The 19,423-nt window shown below is 38.4% G+C and overlaps 1 protein-coding gene across 1 annotated transcript in view; it reads right to left on the bottom strand.

Moving 5' to 3' along the window:
- Window positions 1-662: 662 nt before the first annotated feature.
- The window catches only part of CENPC (centromere protein C), a gene marked incomplete at both ends in the record, with an annotated part of 28,695 nt that continues 9,934 nt past the window's right edge, over window positions 663-19,423 (bottom strand). The window contains 9 exons of the mRNA XM_081999620.1: window positions 663-705; window positions 10,129-10,201; window positions 11,575-11,665; window positions 12,150-12,304; window positions 12,619-12,714; window positions 15,313-15,411; window positions 16,237-16,341; window positions 17,578-17,646; window positions 18,474-18,547. Of these exons, the coding sequence (XP_081855746.1) occupies window positions 663-705; window positions 10,129-10,201; window positions 11,575-11,665; window positions 12,150-12,304; window positions 12,619-12,714; window positions 15,313-15,411; window positions 16,237-16,341; window positions 17,578-17,646; window positions 18,474-18,547 (805 nt within the window). The remainder of the gene's footprint in view (window positions 706-10,128; window positions 10,202-11,574; window positions 11,666-12,149; window positions 12,305-12,618; window positions 12,715-15,312; window positions 15,412-16,236; window positions 16,342-17,577; window positions 17,647-18,473; window positions 18,548-19,423) is intronic.

Here is a 19,423-nt window from a genome sequence, read left to right on the forward strand (position 1 = left end):
TGGCCTCAAGTTGCGCCAGGGGAGGTTCAGGTTGGATATTAGGAAAAAATTCTTCACCAAACAGGTTGTCAGGCATTGGAACAGGCTGCCCAGGGAAGTAGCGGAGTCACCATCTTTGGAGCTCTTTAAAAGACATGTAGATGTGGTGCTTAGGGACATGGTTTAGTGGTGAACTTCACAGTGCTAGGTTTATGATTGGAGTCAATAGTCTTTTGCAACCTAAACAATTCTGATTTTATTCTATGAAAAATATTTTACTTTCAAACTCGTTTTAAAAGTTTCAACAACTCCAAGGGAACAGTTGAAAGATTTCACTGTTGGTGACACTCTTGAAGCCACTCAAAGTAACTCACATTATTTATATTTACAAATCAAACTCATGCAATTACCTGCATTGTCAAAATTGCACATACTAGAAAATTAATTCTTAAATGATTTAGAAATCAAAGAAATCAAAACTGATTTGCATTAATATTTATTGATAAAAGGAAAAAAAATAATTTGTAACAAACCACATATTTACAATTTACACCAGAGAAAGATCTTTTAAGATCAATGAAACAACATGCTCCTATAACTGGGGTGTATTTCCAGTTGGATGATAGTTACAGAGTTCTTTAGAACTCCTTTGCTTTTAGATGATCTTCAATTTGTAGGCAAAGTTATGGGGAAGAGGTCTCCAACAAAAAGCTTCTTGCTTCTGGTCTAAATTATAAAAAGAATAGAAATCAGTTCAAATTAACACAGTTTAAAAAAAGGCCTACCTGCCTGTGCCATAACATTAGGGAGTTAGTAGGCAGTAAAGTGGAACAACTGCAAATTGTCCTCACAGCAGCAAGGACATAACAGCATTCACCTACTCCAGTGGCAAATCAATAAAAATATCAGTATCATTTTGATTATGCTCAGAAGGGCACATTAGCCTAATTTAATTTAACTAACAGCGGTCTCTAACAAATGCGTTCCTCTGTGCAAAGTTTGAAGTTGTCAAAGCCACCCCTGGTTGTGACACTGACAGTTCTGCCACGTGTATTTTCTTATGCTGTCTCTACTATGGAATCTTGTATTTTGTGCAGGTCCAAGAGGCTTCAGTAGTTAACGTGCGTGTGAGTTTTGTGCAATATTGATAAAAATCTTGTATGTATTTTAATTCACTTAAGCTCACATGTAGACAAATGGTCCACTGTCTATGATTTGCCATCTCCAAGGCCACACAAAGCTGCTGATAGTAGGGAAAAGTCCAAGAGTTAAAACTGTTGCCATCTGAGAGAATAACATCTGATGCAACTCACCACATCAGGTGACAGCGGAGGACTATCACTGCAGATGCAGAGTTGCATGGCAAAAGCAGCCACTTGATAGCCTGGACTGCACAAGATGCCAAATTTTCAAGTTTGTTTAAAGCCCACATACAGAACGAAGACTGCTGTTAAGAATTGCAAGTGAAAATAACAGCCCACTATCAAAGTACCTCACACCAAAACTGAGCAGTGGACTTCTCATCAAACCCAGGCAGGCGTTCTCTTTAGAGGGACACCTCAGAGAAAAGACCAGAAGGGAAAGTTAGAGCTGACAGTTGTAACACAACTTAGTATGCACGCCTCCTCCTTTACTGCAGAGGAGTGAAAAGAGCGGCTGTTCAAGTGGCGAGTGCTCTGGCACAGCCCACGTGCTCTTCCTGCTGTGCGACATGGAGGAGTACGGCATAAGCACCCGCCTAATGCCAGCGAGAACTAGACTTGTAGAAGAGCAGCATCCATAGCGCGGGAGTCTCCGATTTCACAGAATGGTTGAGGTTGGAGGACCTCTGGAAGTCATCTGGTCCAACTCTCCTGCTCAGGAAGGACCACCTGAAGCCTGTTGTCCTGGGTTCAGATAAGCTCTCTTTCCCCACACATGAGCTTTTGTCTCCTCATCTCTTCTGCTCCACTTGGCCTCTCCACAGCAACCACAGTGATAAGAAGGAGGGCACCAAGCAAGCGCACCAACACTGCAACAGACTTTGCAAATACACACTCCCACCCACGGGCAGTAAGTAGGGTAGAACAGCGACGGCAGGTTCTGAGCTGTGTGGACAGAGCTGTTCCACATGGAAGGGTACGTCAAATGAGCTTGGTCAGGTCTCAGCTCTAAGAGACATGTATAAAGGTGAACGGCCTGAAGAGCCACCCAGCTCTGCCAGATTATTCAGTCCAGACTCCTCCTTAGATACTGCAGAACCATCAAAGACCAGGAAGATTATTTTCTCCTGGCATTTACCAGAAAAGTCAGGCAGCCACAGGGTGGGAGAGGGCATATGCATCCACATCTGCCTCTGCAGCAATGGGCACGCACTGCCATGCTTAGACCTCTGTGCCAAAACCAGCCGGTGCCAAACAGTGTGCCAAACGGCATTCCCACTGGCAAGAGGTATGAAGATGTAAGAGCAGGTAAATGCCTGGACTAGCCTGACAATACAAAATCAGGGCACAGTGTGGTACCTAAGCGATGGCAGAGCCACAGCAAGATTGTGCCAAGGCAAAGGAAGTCACCCACACACTGAACTAGCGCTACAAGAGGAGCAAAAAGCACAATGCTAGGAAGCTCTGGGGTAAGTCTGGCCAGGGGGGAATGGTGCCGGGACGGATTCTTTCGGCACTGCAAAGCCAGCCTCAACAGACGGATGAAGCTCAAAGGCAACCTGAATGCGGGTCTGAAGCGCACTCAGTTCTGCTTCTGCAGTCTGGAAAACAGCAGATGATGACAACAGTAACAAACACCTTGCCAGTGACATCCTGAGCTGGCCTTCCTGGGATTAAAACTACACAGAAGTCTTTCAAAGAATGGAGGCCAAAGGAAGCTTTGCATCACTTCTCTGAGCGAGAAAATTGAGAGGCCCTCTACAAAGCTTGAAGGAGAGGTAGCAAAGGAACCTTCAGGCACAAGAACACCTCTGAAGTAATTCAAATACCTGGAACCGAGTTAGAAAAACAATACAATCCTTGCAAGCAGCACAAAGACCAAAAAAAAGGAACCTTTACCAAAGGGAAATGCATCCAAAAAAGGCAAGAAATTAGTCTAGGCAGCAAGACAAAAAATGAAGGAGCTGACTGAAACTTGATACAGCAGCTGAACTGAAACAGTGGCAGGTGAATGGCTCACCCCACCACCCGCTCCAAGGGGAAGGAAAACAAAACAACAAAAAAAAAGACAAAAGCATCTTTTGACAGGTACTTCAAGGAGACAGCTGCCAGCTTGCATAGCAGGACACAGTGCATCACACTGCATCACACTGGCAGCATGTGCACATGGAATTATATGAAGAAAAGGGAATTGCTACCCACACTTTTTTTAATACGAGGAGACCCCTTCTTTGGAATTCCTGAAATAATTTAAATTCCAGCTAAGTGCACAAAAAAAAGGTGGACATCTAAACAAAATTCTTAGCCCATGTGTGTGTCAAATTAAGACAGGTTTTGTACTTCATCAGCATCACAGTTCCATGGAAATGGGCACGGCGGGGCGCAGGAGGACTGGGGCATGCACCTCATTTGCAACCCTCAGCATCTCATCAGAGATGAGCTTCGCAAGCTTAAAGAGTCCTTCAGAAGAGGAGCTAAATTATTTTCAGTAAAAGCAATATTACTATTACAGTTTCCCCCCCCCCCTTTTTTTCCATCAAGAAACACAAGTATGTCATGCAGCGTGGGTGCCGGATGTAAGCAACAGAAGCCATTTCATGACAAGGTAATGACTTCTGTGAACTTAAGTGGGGTTAGCAACTGAACAAAATGAAGCTACTCTAAATTCTGGTATGATAACTCACTCAATGTAATTTGTTTGAAAGGTTATACAGAATGCTAACATGGACTTGGTATGCCACAACATGAAGAGGCAAATAAAGCAAACATTAGAGTTACTTTGTCTTTAAAGCACAGCAGGGCTTTTTCTCTAGCTAAAATACTGTTCAAGTCTGGCAGCTGTGTTCTAATTTATCCCTGCAGCGACCTCTGTGCTTCACCTACGAATTACCTTACAAGTGCACAGTAAAACTTACCTGCTCAACATGCAAATGCCTGGTTCTACCAGTATGACAAAAATCAGCTGTATCAGAAGTCAGACAGCATTTGCTGGATGCAAAAAGGCCTCTGCAATTATCACTTAATTGTCCTTCATGGGACAATACTGGGAGTCTCATACTTCCCCCTTAAGGTTGATCCCTCCTTCAGCACTTTTTGTTAACTGGCTAGTTAATTAGTCTTCCTTCCTGGGTTTAACTGTAAATTTGTTTTGATTAATTAGCCTCAGAGCTGACTTGGCACTAACTGAAATATAGGAGAAGTGCTTAGTTTCTTCAGCATATAGGCTACTGCATTCTAAAGGAGCCCCCTCTTTGTCAGCAATAAAATTTCAAGTTCAGATTGTCTGAAAAAAACTTCATAATTAACTTTCATTTCTTGTAATTGCCCCTCTGTACTACAACACAAAAGTGATGATAACATAAAGAAAGGATGAAATTCAGTAAGTTCAGGCCTCTTGTTCAGCAGATTAGACCATGTTCATTAGCTGAATCCTGCAGTTTTAGATAAGATGACTTCATGCTCTTAAACACAAGTGATCATAGCACTATTAGAATCCCAAACCAAGAGTGTAGGTTACCAGCACAGGCAGCTGTGCTCCCATGGCACTTCCAATCGGAACAGTCACGTTCTGCTCTCCCAAAAGTCATTGAATTTCATTGAAAATCCTTTGCACAACCTAGACAAGCTGGTCTGCAACACCTTTGGCCACTACTATAGCTCTTCATTATGTTTACACCTCTCATATCACTCCTTTCCTCTCCCTCTTTACGGCATGTTGATTCTGGAAGGCACCATGCATCTGCCATCTTGATCAATTCTCATTTCAGCTACTGTTACTGAAAACATAGGAAAAGGCAACTTCAAACACCATGAGCATGAAAAAATGTAATAAGCTAAACAAAATAATGTGTGTTAACAGCTATTGTACCCACTTAATGAACTTCCTAAATCAAGAGTACTGCAATTCTTCAGTTTTCAAATTTAGAAGTTCTTACCTATCAAGCTGCAAGGACAAGTTAAAATCTTACTCGGGACATTATGATGTTTTTCTGTGAACACTTTTAGATTTGCATCTCAATTGAACAATCAGACTGAGAAAGTAAACACTTTGCTTCTTTAAGCTCCTTGTTTCATTTATTGCCCTTCTTGTGCTCCCAACAAGAAAAAAATGCAGAAGTAGTGCAAAATAAATGTGGTTTTACAACCTTTGGTGTGTTCCCTTCCTTCGGCACAGGAATTTAAGTGAAGCAAACCAGAACAGGAGCTTTGTGGGTGGGCATAAGAACACAGAGCAGCTCTGCAGGCACTCCTTCTAACGTATTCACTCCCTGATAATCTGCAGCCAACTGTTTTGACTGATGATCAATGGCTGTCTTCATCTCAGAATTGGACCACAGGAACAACTTTGGCTATCAAATCCTAAATTAAGCTTTTCCATGCAACCTGAGAAACGTTTGGCGTAGAGATCTCTTCTGACTGCATTTGTGAACATACATGAAGTGACAGGATGTCCTGAGGAGGAAACGTACCAGCTTGGAAAGACTAAGATATTCAGTTACAACAGCTGTCAATACCATTAAAGGGGCATGTTCCATACTCTTCAGTTAGATGTATTATCTGCAATCAATCACCACTTAACGTAAATCCTGTATTACACAGAAGACATCATGCAACAAAGTCTACACATCAGTAGAAATGTAAGAAATATTCCTTCATGCTGAAATGCCTTTTCAGCTGTTATGAAATGAGGAAATAGCTCTTTAGGTTTATTGCATTCCCCAAATGTTAATTTAAAATCATCTGCAAATACCCAATTCAGCTGTGTACTTGAAAAATAGAAGAAATTGTATGTTCCTCAATGGTTTGTTTTATTGGCACTGTTTATTTCTCTGTAATTACTCAGCTCATATTCTCCTATTTTATGTTTACAAAGTTGTATAAACATGGATGCACACACATATCTGACAGCTTTGCAATGATTCTTCTGCCGCTTTAAACTGCAAAAAAACCTTTGTTTAGTAAAACAGGAACAGCTTTCTAACCAAACGGAACTACAAAAAGATAGATTTTCAAGAGAACCTACTAACCAGTAAAATTTTTTTTTTTCAAAGGGAGACAAAGCCTTCAAAAATCTGACTTTTTATTGTGGTGGGACATTGTCAGTTAAGCTCCTTAAAATAAGCCTCTAGTTGTTACCACAATACCCACCATAGAACACATGTACCTACTAACATGAAGCTGATGAAATAGGTGACTCGGCTTTTGTTTCCAGCTCTCTCCATTACTGTTGACAGAAACCAATGAATTAATATACTAAACCAGTGAACTGCATGTGTACCACTCAGGCAACAGAAAGGTCTGTGGCTCTTTCACGACGACGAACCCAACTTCACGTAACACTGTAACTTCAGATAACACTGGCTAACCAACTTCAGCCTAGCTTAGCACAAACCTGGCTTACATCTCTACTACCATGAGAGGTGATGTTCTGTACTCTACTGTAAGAAGTTGTTCCATCTCAGCTGAATATATAAGCCATTATAATCTATGAAACAATTTTAAAGCTACAACAGGTACATAACATTATAGAAACCCTAAGAATATGTATTTAAGCTACAGACCACAACATGCTATTACTTTTAGCTTTTTACCAAGTCTAAATAATTTTGCCATATATCTATTTGAAACCACCACAGTAGTCAGTGGAAGTTAGATTACTCAACAAAGTAGCAAATATGGTGATAAAAAGAATCACACACATGCAGGAAGAAGAATGCTAACTTCTCACATTTCACAGAAGGCTTTTTTCTTTCTTTGCAATATCCTATTTAGTAAACAAAAAAATTAGACCACCAAAGGTTATCCATGACTACTAGTAGCCTGATGTACACAAAAATGCAGGAAGCTGGAGCCAAAGCAAGATCACGTAGAGGTGCTTCTTCAGACTAACAACCTATACTTGTTTGCCACACTGAACAGCTCAGCACCCATAGGAGTCCTGGAACTCAGAACATTCTCCTGCACCTCCTCAAGCTATATTCAGGCTAATGACATGGAAGCAAGTTTTTTTACAAGTGTCAAGTTGAAGAAAAAGATTTAAAACACAATCCAGACAAACGGTGAACAATCTAGCCCCACTCCTGCTGTGCACTCATGTTTTAAAAAACTTTGAGCAAGTGGCTGCAACTAGTACAATGTACCTGCTAACAGAAAAAACTTAGCAAGGTTCAGTGCCAAGTTCTAACGTTAATGGAAACTGATTTACAACTCCTCACAACAGAATTCAACTGAATTTATTTCCACCTGTGACATACTCTTCTTTCTCCCTTTCAAAAACAAAACCCTCTGAACATGGATGCCAAGGACAAACAACTGGGCTTCAAGCCCCATCTAGTGACAAATAGTGGAATTGTTGCTAAAGCAACATGTATCACCACACTTGGCACGATTGATTTTGCTACTAAAAAAAAAAAAACAAACCCCACAAAAAAGCCCAAACAACAAACATTTTGAGATGTAATCCAACTACAAAATGTTCCCTGCAAACTATACAGGACACTTCTGCCAAAAAAACGACTAGCCTGGAAGCAACAAAAACATCCAGCCTAAAAGGCTACATATTTTACCAAATCCACCCTTTTCTGTTGACACTCCCAGCCATAGAATTAGGAAAACACAAACAGGCATTCATGGCATGCTGATCTCAAACCTGCACTTGAACATCTGCCACTTTCCAGCCTGTGTCAGGAAAAGGTCTGCACACATGTTACTTCTGCTTAAGAAAACATCCTGAAGGATTTATTTCTCATCATTTACTCATGATCCAAATGAAAATCCTCTCAAAACCTTGCTGCCAAGTTGCAGTATAGCGCAGTGGGTGAAGACACACTGGTGCCTGATACAACAAGGGCAGTGTATCACTTCTCATCTGAACCCACCAAATTAGAACACATTTTGCTGGAAAGCAGCAGGCTGCCTTGAGCTCCATCATAACATACATCCACATTGCATCTTAGGGTCATGAGCTCCATAGTCCGTGCATGTTCACTAACCCCTTAACGAAGTATTCTTCTGCTACCCAATCTGCAGACAAGTAACACAGAAGAAAATTTGCCAGGTATCTTCCTTCTGAACTCCCCGGCCTTTAAAACAACTGAAAAGTTGTCTTGTTCTGACTTTCAGCTGGAACCAATGAGCTGTTGGGCTCAGACCACCACATCCATGCCCTGACTGCTGGCAGACATGCTTGGGCAAGGAACAGAGGATCTTGGTCTAATGCTAGCCCTATACTGTTTTCAAAGTGGCAAATTTCTGGACCCCTGCAGGAATGAGCAGTTGAAAGACTTAAAAACTAAATATTTAGTGGGTGGGATCCCCTCAAGCAGTGGAGACAGCATGTGTGCCCATCTGGTAGCTGGTATGGCTCCAAAACAGAAGGGACAATATTTGAATCTTGCTGACCTTGAACATACCAACCCAAGCCTAAAAGTTAGAACAGCTGCCAACATCAAATTATTATCATCTGTAACTAAATGACTTTTTTTTTATTCTAACTCTTAAACTGCTTACAGAAGTCAAGGCCGGGAAAAAAAAGAAAAAAGGTCCTTCTGTGCAGTCTGAACTTTGACAGCAAATAGTTTGTATCAAGACAGAGGAAGAACTAAATGGCAACAGGCATGTTCCTCTGTTTCATCTTCTCAAGAGTTAAAACTGACTTGGCCATGAATACAAAGATGCCACATAAAATATTAAGTACTTCCACTGTCAGTCTATATATGCACTAGTTGTAGGAACCACTGCTTGTAGTAGCAGTTTCAGTCTCTTGAATGATAAAAAAAGTGTATTATCTCAAAATCCCTGATCTAAAGGGTCTTTCACAGGCATGGTAATCTTAGTGTCCAAGCCCTTTCAACAGACACACAAAGTTAGCTGGCAGCTGAAAAGGTAAGGGATGCACTGAAGCCAATTCATCTTTCCTACTTTAATGTATACCCTAGATTTAGCATAAAGATCATGGCCAAGACTGTTTGCAAGGTCAATACTCAATCCTCAAGTCCTTAAAGTTTACGATTCAAATTCAACTTTCCCTATATACTTCTTTTCTGGAATAGCAGTGACCAGAGAGAAAGCACCCTACCAGAATAGCTGTAGTTTATCCTTATCTTCAGCCACAGGGAACCTTGAAGAGCTTGGGAGACAAATGCTATGTACACCAACTGCTGTCTAGACCTGGCTTCTGGAGTATACAATACATTGGCTTCTGGAGTATACAGTATAATTACAGTTTTCCCAAAGGTCCTCGTTATTATCCAGGAACACAGCAAACAAAACAAAAGGAGATGTTAAAGTAATACATTTGGCAATGACCTATCACCGTTACACAAAATAAAGGTATCCACAATGTTCAGAGTTCTTGAAGCCATAGCTTCCACACAAAAGATACAATCAATAAGCCCCTACTTAAGAGCTCCCACTTTACAATTTCACAGAAGCTAAGAGTGAATTTGAGGCACTAATCATACATCTGCTAGACAAAGAAGAAATGCCTGTCATTAACACATTAGAAGGCAGCTGGACCCCTGCACACGAGCATTCCAGCAGCCTATCTCCTAGACAACAATTACTGGAATGCAAAGAACAGCATTTAAATAGAGATTATTCTAAGCAGTTTGTACCAGGCAGATGTTAAGACAACCAGATGTCAGCTGAAGACGTCAAAATTTTTTCAAGTGCTAAGCATCTTCAGGGAGATTAGGCATATAAATACAACTAAGAACAACGCTGTGCTTTACCCACAAAATTTATACCTATATCTTTCTGTCTTTTGAGAACACAAGAACAGTTAACTGACACTGAGTGAGGCCCTTCAGTATGTCATTTCAGTTTCATAGCAAACTACTGAGGTTCTTTTGGTTTTGTTTGTAATTCCTTACGTTGATTCAGCTGCTCTGTATTAATTTGTAATGTTAAACTGGGGACATTGAAACACTTTTTATATGTAACAACTTCAAAACATACAAAAGATTGAAAAGTCTTTCAGCAAGCTTTTCTGCAGAAAATTCTTCACCTGTCTTTTTTGAGTTGTGTGAAGAGAAGAACACTTTCTTCGTTCAGAAGATTACGTATGTTATATCCATTTCCTATAAACAAAACCAGAAAGTTTTCTTTAGATACCACTAGCAATTTTTGAAGTCCTGTCCCCTCTTCAGCCAAGTGTATTTTTATCTCATATATTTTAACAGAAGGAATATTAGCCCCTAATCTAGGATGCCACTCTTACAGGCACATCATTGCATTTCAAAGAGATAACAAGAAATACAGCTAGTGTCTTCTATTTTAACCTGTGGTAAGAATAAAGTGCATCTTTGCTGAGAAGACCTTTACTGAAAAAAATGTAACGGGCTTGAGCTCTCAAAACCCACAAAAAAACTTTAAAGTGACTGAATTTAATTTATTCCTATAGAAAATCTCAAAAACTGCACATGGAAACCTACCTGCAGATCTTCACTTGGGATTTGCATACTACCATGACCACAAATACAGACGCGTCTAAAAGGCACTGAATGTCGGGAATGAGTAACATCCATGAGTAACACCCTAATATTTATATACAGCCAGACTTAACGAATTACAAAGAGATCACCTGCCACAACCATTGCATTGCCCATCCAGGTATACTGAGACAGGCCATCAAGAAGCAGGGAAGAATGGAAACGAAGTGCAGACCGTTATGGCCATGCAGAACTTTCAGCAGTTTATTATATAATCTGCTTTCCCAAAAAGCAAACTACAAAATTCTCTCTGCAGACCTCTAAGCTTCTAAGATTAAAACAAACACCAAAAAAAGCTTCAAAACATCAAGAATTAATTGAACAATGATTGTTCAATCAAGACATCATGGTGAAAAGTTAATGGAAAAACAAGTGGTAGCTTGTTATTTTCTAACACAAGCAAGCTGTACAAAAGCTCTCTACAGCTTCATGAATAGCCTGCTTTACAACTGCTACAAACTCTCCTGACTCGTGTCTTACCTATTGAAGGACAGCTTCCCACATGGAATTCATTCCGCTTTTATCTCAGAAGGGCAAAATCAGAGGTGTCTAAATTCTCTACAACCCACAAGAAGTTACAATCCGTTCAACAAGACATTCTGCACCTTCTATACACCAAGCATAAAGCGTAAAATATGGTGAACTGATCCAAATAGATTTTCATAATTTTATGTAGAAAAAACAGAATACCAAGAGAAATTCACTCTTAGAACTTGTTAGTGTCATCATAAACTTTTGAGGCCAACATACATACAAACACTGCTTGTTTATCACTGCATTCAACAGTTAGGTCATCAACCCACATCCAATGTTGGGTCACATTCCTTTCTCCATAACCCTATACTTTCCCACTCTCTCCTCAAACTTACCTCTTCCCATCATTCAGCTCAGTTTTGTTTACTAGCATGCTAATTCAGTCTCATCCGTCTCCAACAAATTGGTTTTAAACCCAATGTACTTACCTGCTGGAACATAGAAGTAGTCCCCTGTAGTCAGATAGTATGATGTCTTGTGTAAGGTAGCAATAATTTTGCCATGGATAACATGGAAAGCCTTAATGAAAGCAAAAAGGTTCTAACATTAGCGATGTTTCCTTTACAAACATTTAAGAAAGTTATCCAAGAAAACATACTTTGTTTTGCGTATGTATTGTAACAAAGATCAAAAAACAAATAAGCTCACAGAGCTGCAAACTCGTTTTCCCATCCTGCTGAAAAATAAGATGCACAACTTAAAAAGGGCCAGTTTTATTTATTTGATACTTCTATCTTGCCTGCAAGATCCAGACAGTAAGTGTACATGGACATACAGATTTAATGCAAAGCAGGGAAATGTGCATGCAAAGTACCTCTAGCAAGTTTCTTTGGTTATAACTGATTTCACAACTAAAATGATTCATTGTTTCCTCTATTTATTTCCATTATAGTGGGGAAAAAAACCCTGCAAAACCTGTTAACTTCATATGCTACTTCTAACCACTCTAAGACTTTCTGTTTACATAGTCCATTTTATAAAAATAAGAAAAAAGCATACTTACTATCGTATCCATGTGGACAAACTGGTGTCCCTTTTCTTTAAATGGTTTCAAAATCAATCTACCCGTGGCAAAAGCAGATGTATTCAAATTTTTATATATTTCTACCGATTCATCTTTGAAGAAGCATGAGTGACTGCTTTCAGTGTTAACACATTCTACAAAAAGAGTCCAGGAGATTAACATTAATGCTAACACATAATTTGTCTTCTTACTTGCTCAGTCACTACTTAATAAAACATATGCATTACATATTGTTTCAATGCAACACCCCCAAGAGCTAGATTCAATATTTAGCTGAAAAATCAGGGCACTTTTTGTGTCTCACTCAGAATTTTCTCCAGAAGAGAAATGAGTATTTCTACAGCTCACCTTTTTATGCCCAATGTGGCATGAACAATTTTTTTTCTTATCAGTCTAAACATTTACTACATAATTCAGAAAGGCCCTTGGTCACATGCCCTCAACTCACCTAGAAGTACTTCCTCATTTGTTACTGGGTCCAGTACAATGGTTGGCTTAGAAGTATCAGCTAGAGTCTGATCTAAATTTGCCGGTATCTCACTTCCTGAGGAGACAAAAACACCAAAACAAAAACAGCACCCTACATTTTAAAAACTTTATTTAACCACAATTTTTCCACGGTTTTAGATTTCACATGTAAGCACTTAAATTTGTTTTATTAAGTGACTAAACAGACTCAATATGTTTTCTTCAAATAAAAGGAAACCTTCCATACCAATTCTTTGAAAATGTAATTTTATTCGGAATTATTTCTGTGTGTAATAGATGAAGAGTCTCTAAATAGTAAAGAACCTTCCAGTGGAATGCCAAGTATTTATCCTATGCTGTTAATGACAGTATTTACTCAAAAGTATCTGTATTTTAAAAGAAGTGCTTTTCTAGCAACAGATGCTGAGAGGATATTAAAAGAGATATAAAATACATGATGAAGCATGAAAAACAAGTTTTTTCCTTTTACCTACTACTGATGAGCATCAGGAGACTTAAGAGATAAAGTACTCAATAAGCACATGTTCAATTTTCCTTTTCTAAGAAATACCATTACAGGAATCTCACTGTAAGTTGTAAATCAGAGAACTATTTCTATAATAAAAAGGATTTTTCCAGAGGAGGAAATAGCCTAAGAGTTAATGACAACCTTATGCTCTTCAAATACAAAAGAGACAGAATAAATATCCCAAAGCTCTCTTGCAGAACTCTCTTAAGCAGACAATTTTAGCTCCACAGTGCACAGGAAATATGTTTAAATGCACTCAGAACGAGGATGCTAAAGGCAAGCTATAGCACATTATAGGTATTCGCGGCTGCTTAAATACTCTTATGCCAAGACAGTCAGGATAGGAAGTTACTGTGTTTGTAATAGATTTGTTCCAACATAACCATCTCTCTATAAAAAGAAGCAGCAACAGGTGCAACTCTATAGCTGTAACCACAGAATTTTTATCATATCAATTAAATTTAAGAATTTGTCCTAGAAATTCTGGTCTAGTGATGGTCCTTATATGCATCACCTAAAATTCAAGGATGCTAGCGAAGGATTATCTCTCAGGATGAACTTCCGTTAAAAAGGAAAGCTACCACTTCTGGAAGATGGTCCAAATGCACCTAAAGGCACCAGTAATCCTTCTAAGATACAGTATGAACAGTCACTACCAGCTCAGGTTTACATGGACTGCAGAAAATTCATATTAAAACATAAACTGTACTTAGATCAAAGGTTGATCTAGACCAGGATCCTGTCTCCCATCAATGGCCAAAAAGCAGGCTCCCCTTCTATGCCCAAGAATGCAATGAGAGAGGAATGGCACCTTCCACCTCTAACATGGAGCTCACACACTTTATTTACAGCTATTAACAGTTAAGTCTTCTGTGAATTTATCTAGTTCTTGCCTTGAATCTACCTAAATATTTTTAGCCACAGTGTTCTGGAGCAGGGAGAACATAGTAAGAAGAGCCACCTTATTTTGTTTGAAAAACTCAGCTCTCACTATCTTCCTTCCCCACCTTCTAGTTCTTGTGTTTAAAAACAAACAAACAAAAAAACCCAACAAAACACACCACAATTTATTTGTATTCCCCTTCTCCAAGCCACCTGTGATTTTTCTCACACCTCCGCAGTACTCTCTCCAGGGTTGAGGAGCCTTCACCATGTAGTTGCTGCTTGTACTGAAGTCCTTCCATGTTTTTGACAAGCTTTCTCTGAACCTTTTCTAGCCCTACTACTTTTTTTTTTTTTGAGCTAAGGAATAAAAGTTACATGTAACACTCTAGATCAGAAATTTGTACCAACATTGACTGTTTTCTTCCTTACTTCTCTAATGATTATTTCAGCCCGGATTTGTTTTAGAACTGTGTCAGGACCATATGGCATTTTCCATGTTAGCATTTGTTTTATTTGTTCTGTAAAGTCACATAGAAATGTTTCAGTCTTAAACAAAAGCTCTAGGCAGTCCCCATAAAGAAATGATCTTTAGGATCAAAACATCTTCTGCAGAGGGCACAGCAAAAACAATTTGGTTTTTGAACTTTGACTCTATCCCCCTTTTCTGAGCACTACCTGCATATTTATTATCTACTGGCCATAGAGACTCTAGCAAAGCTTCTGGTTCCGGTTTGTTTCAACACAAATTTATTGACCACTTTTAACCATTTTATGCACTGTTCTTAAACCTCTCTCTTCACCTACCTTGTTATGTTTTTGTATTTAACCTACAATAGCTTAAAATTCCATTATATGCTGCCTTTTCAGATGTGATATTACAGGTATCAGTAAAATGACCAGAAGTTTTTATGCCTTAACGGTGCACTATGAAACCAAACACATTAGCATCATTAATCAACAAGCTGAACAAGGACAGAAGTACAGCTTTTCTTTTCAACCGCTGCTTTAACTTCTCTCCGTTTCCAATGCTGAGAAGTTAAAAGTTTTTACAAGCAGATTATACAGCACTGCTATAGATACAATAAGAATAGGGTTTTCCACATCAGATCACATTAACACACTTAATTATAAAGTTATTTTCACCCAGAGAGAGAATCAAGTTTTTACAGGAGAAAAATCTTACAGCAATAGAGTATTTGATTACAGATTTTTAAATTTTTTTTCTTAAGTATCAAGAGAAAAAAAAGTCTGTATTCATACTTGTTTCATCTCTTTTCTGCTTGTGACCACCCTTCCTCCGTCTAATCTTCCTGTGAGGTTCTGTTTCCGGACACACTATTCCACTAATCACAAGTCCTCCTGAAACAAAGTTAAACAAAGTTCACTATCTCATAATAATTTTACAATAATGCAGATTTGCACAACCAACATGCATTTGAGTTGAGACTGTATTTCCTTGCTGCTGAACATTTCAGATAGCTTTAGAAAGCCAGAACAAACCAAAAAGCTTTTCAATATCAAGTATTTTGGAATGCAATGCAACTTGAGACTTTTTGAAAGGAATTTTATCATATTTCAGTCAAAGAACAATTCAGAAAGCCGTGACATGAGAGCCAATTCTAAGACAAATTATCTATTTTAGGGACACAAAGAAACACTATTTTCAAGCAGATTAATTAATTAGGAAAGGATCAAATTACACTGAATTGTCAGAAAAAATCCCTGAGAACAAGATGCATTCTATCACTTAGGGAATTTAACACCCAGACTGGATAAAATATTATAGTATCTGCTCTGGAGAACAATTCCCACACAAAGAGAAATGCTCCAATGAATCATCTAGTAGATTAGCTCTTTTTCTAGTATCCTGCAGAATCTTCGATGTAATACAGAGAAGAGGAGACTAAAGCAGTAGGTGTAAGAAACCATTTTCTTCTTCCCTAAGCAGTTAAGGCAAGGGTACTTAACATGCTCTGCTGATACTATTTCTAGATGACACAGGACAATCAGGAGAGAAAAAGACTACACGGAAAGATGACTAAAACGGCTGGAGACCATAATCTACTTTTTTAAAAAATTACCAAATAGTAAGCATCTCAAAGATTTCATGGCACAAGATCAACCCAAAGATTTCTCTTTACTGCCCTATCAGGAGAGGGCAAATAGGTATTTTAGAACTAATACCTGAAGGCCTCATCGTATAGTTTACACGCTCGCCTCGCCAATATTCCAGAGGTCTTAGTCGTATCCTTTTTGTCCGACGAACATTAGGTGTGTTGGAAGGCATTACTAATTTAAAGGATGAGATAATTAAGTATGAAAGGAAAATTCAAAAATGGAAAACATTAAATATCCTCTCCTGTTGTTCCTTATCAGGGATTCAGGACTTCCCAGATGATATTTATATCACATTGCTATCATGACAGGAAAAGGGAATCAAGTATTGCCAAAAGCCTTCTTTTGCATACAGCAGTATTTCACTCTTTCTTAAACAGTCACCACGCTGACTTTACATTAGATTTCATTACATACATCTTAATGAATCACTGAGATACGGACATTAGGGGCTCAAGCACAAGGTGCAGCAAACATGTTAGAACTCTGAAGACAAAGCTCTCGACAAAAACTAAGAACTGTGCCAAAATCTGAGGGATTTCATTAGGAACAGTGAAAAGGCACTGCCCTGGTTATGGCAAGCGGAGAGAAACAGAGACTGCACAAGCAGCCCCTCCTCTTCCAGATTCTTAAGTCCCATCTCCAAGGTCCAGAAGAGCAGCACTTGTGCCAACAGAAGCCTCACACATTTCCAAGACTTCTCAGATATTTATCTTCAGACTTACTTATTACATAGATTCAACTTTCAATTTTTCTAAGCTGCCATATATGAATACAGTAAGATTTAATATTTCAGTGTTTGTAAGAAAGAATAAAAGCCCCTTAAGAGAAAATTAGTCAAGAATATTTAAATGCTAAAAATAAAAACGGTAAATAAAAAAGTTGCTTGAAATAGTTTTTGAAGGTACACAACTATAGTGTTGTGCATAAAATAATAATGAAGGGAAGAAAAAACAATGAAAACGGACTAGTATAGGACTACAATCGACTGCATGTTCATTGTTGCATCCTATCCAGACTCAGATCACCACAGAAGACAGGTTATTTGCTCCCTCAGTTACACTCTGCAAAACTAATTCAAACTCTTATTGTTCTCACTGAACTGTAAGCAGTATCTTGACTCAATATTAAATGAAAAATTGGAATGTGACAGTTAAAAAGATAATTGTTGAATATAGTAATAAAAACAAACAAACAAAAAAGAAACACCCTAAGTTTTTAAAAGTAACTTAAAAATTGGAGCAGGGTTATAGTACGCTGAAGAACTAACAAGCCTTATCTGTAAATACTTGTCAACATAAAAACCCATTTCTAGGTGTTTTCCTGTGTCTCATTCAGCAAAGTTTACATGAAGTTGGAAATGCATTTGTATTTATGCACTTACACTAAGATATTCTAAAATAATCTTACCTATTTTTTGCCTTGCTATGTTGTCTGACAACAGATCTCTTATTTGATAACTCAAGTCTTCAGAATTATCTGAAAATACATTCAAAAATACACCACCATAGGTTTTTACTATTCCTGACTTTTCGTCAATATACACACTAGAAGCAACCAAAGGTAATATAAGCAAAGCCCCAACATCAGTGTTCCCAGTAACACTTTTTTATTTAAACATATCTGAAACTGGATGTAGAATAAACAGTGTATGTAATTTGTTTTTAAGCAGTGTAAGCTTGAAAATTACATGAAAACTATACGTTCAAGCAAATATTCCTCAGACCTAACCCCCTGATAAAACAAACTGTGGCAAATTGTAACTACGCTGTTGAAATCATGGTATTTGGAATAAGTCAGTATTATTCATGGATTTATCCTTGTTATTTCCCTCATATTCTCATTCACTGCGGTAGAAATCTTAATAAAAAAAGAGATTATATCATTTCATAGATATATATCACATGCATATAATCTTATTGATCAAAGTGCAAGGTCATTCAGTCTTATACCACTCACACCTAACTTTAGAACAAACTTCTTACCAGAACACACATAAAACTAGGTCTCTGAAGAAAGCATTGCATGATCTCACAACATTCACAACTGGCTCTAACACACTAACGAAAAGACTTTCTATCCCTTGGGCTCATATTCATTATGACAGTATATGCCACTTGTGTAGGGAAACTTAAAAAGAAAACCAAAATATTTTTAGGCAAACAGGCCACGGTTCCATAAGGCTGTACAATTTAGGCTAGGGTGGCCTGAAGCGATCGTACACAACAGAAATTACTGTACCATCAGATACAGCTTGTAAGAAGCTTATGCAGAAAATGCAAGAGAATGCCAACTTTAAACATTACCTGAAGATGTATTATCCTGTTCACAAGAATTACTTCTGGAAGCAAATCTATCACAATGTTCTAGAACAGGCCCACTTCAAAGGAAAAAAAAACAAACCCTGCTTGAGTATGTTAAATGTCAAAGGAACATTATAGCACTACCAAGAATAGCAAATTTAAGCTTTTTTCAGATCACATGGGTGTTTGGGGTTTTTTTGCTTCTAAACAATCTGTCTGTACCAATTCGACACTGAAGCAAAGGACTACTAGTTAGGAATCACAGGTCTGAAATTCATCAATTGGTCCTCTACTCCATCATCCTGCAGACAAACTAGTGTTTACACCTTCTCTCTAAAAAGATTTCCTAAAAATCTTGTAACTTCTTTTTCCTTTTCCTCCCTTCTAGAAGAAAGAGACCTTCTCCTCTTCTCTGTAGCATTATCTTTCAAACAATTTTCCATAGACCACGATTATAAAAGAGCTTTAAAGAAATGCTTCACATACTGTAAGGACAGTAAAACAGGTTGTAATTGTAATTTGTAATATGTACTCTGAGATAAAATCTTCCCCATAAAATGACAATAACATGTCTGTACCTCCACCAGAGATTCTCTAGCAATCAAATCACATATAACAGGACTTCTCTTACAGCCTTAGCATTAGTACCCCTAACCTTTCCTCTCTCCCCCACCTGTGGCTGTTCTTCACTGCTTCAAAAGCTTCACTGCTTTTACCATGCCAATGAAGTTCAGCTGTGATCCACCTAAACTCCAAAAGATGCATTTCAGTGCTAGATTAGCAAACCTACACTACAAATTTCTTCAATTCAGTGTACAGTTGGCTCACAATAAAAAAAAAATATATTTTTCAGTAGAATTACAACATAAGAATTAAACTCACAGACTGCCACTCCTGATTGCTTTGCAATTAAATTCCCATCCCATGAAGACAGTATGTGCGTATCTATGTGC

This window comes from Phaethon aethereus (genome assembly GCF_964289735.1).
Source record: "Phaethon aethereus genome assembly, chromosome: 4".
NCBI classification, from domain to species: domain Eukaryota; kingdom Metazoa; phylum Chordata; class Aves; order Phaethontiformes; family Phaethontidae; genus Phaethon; species Phaethon aethereus.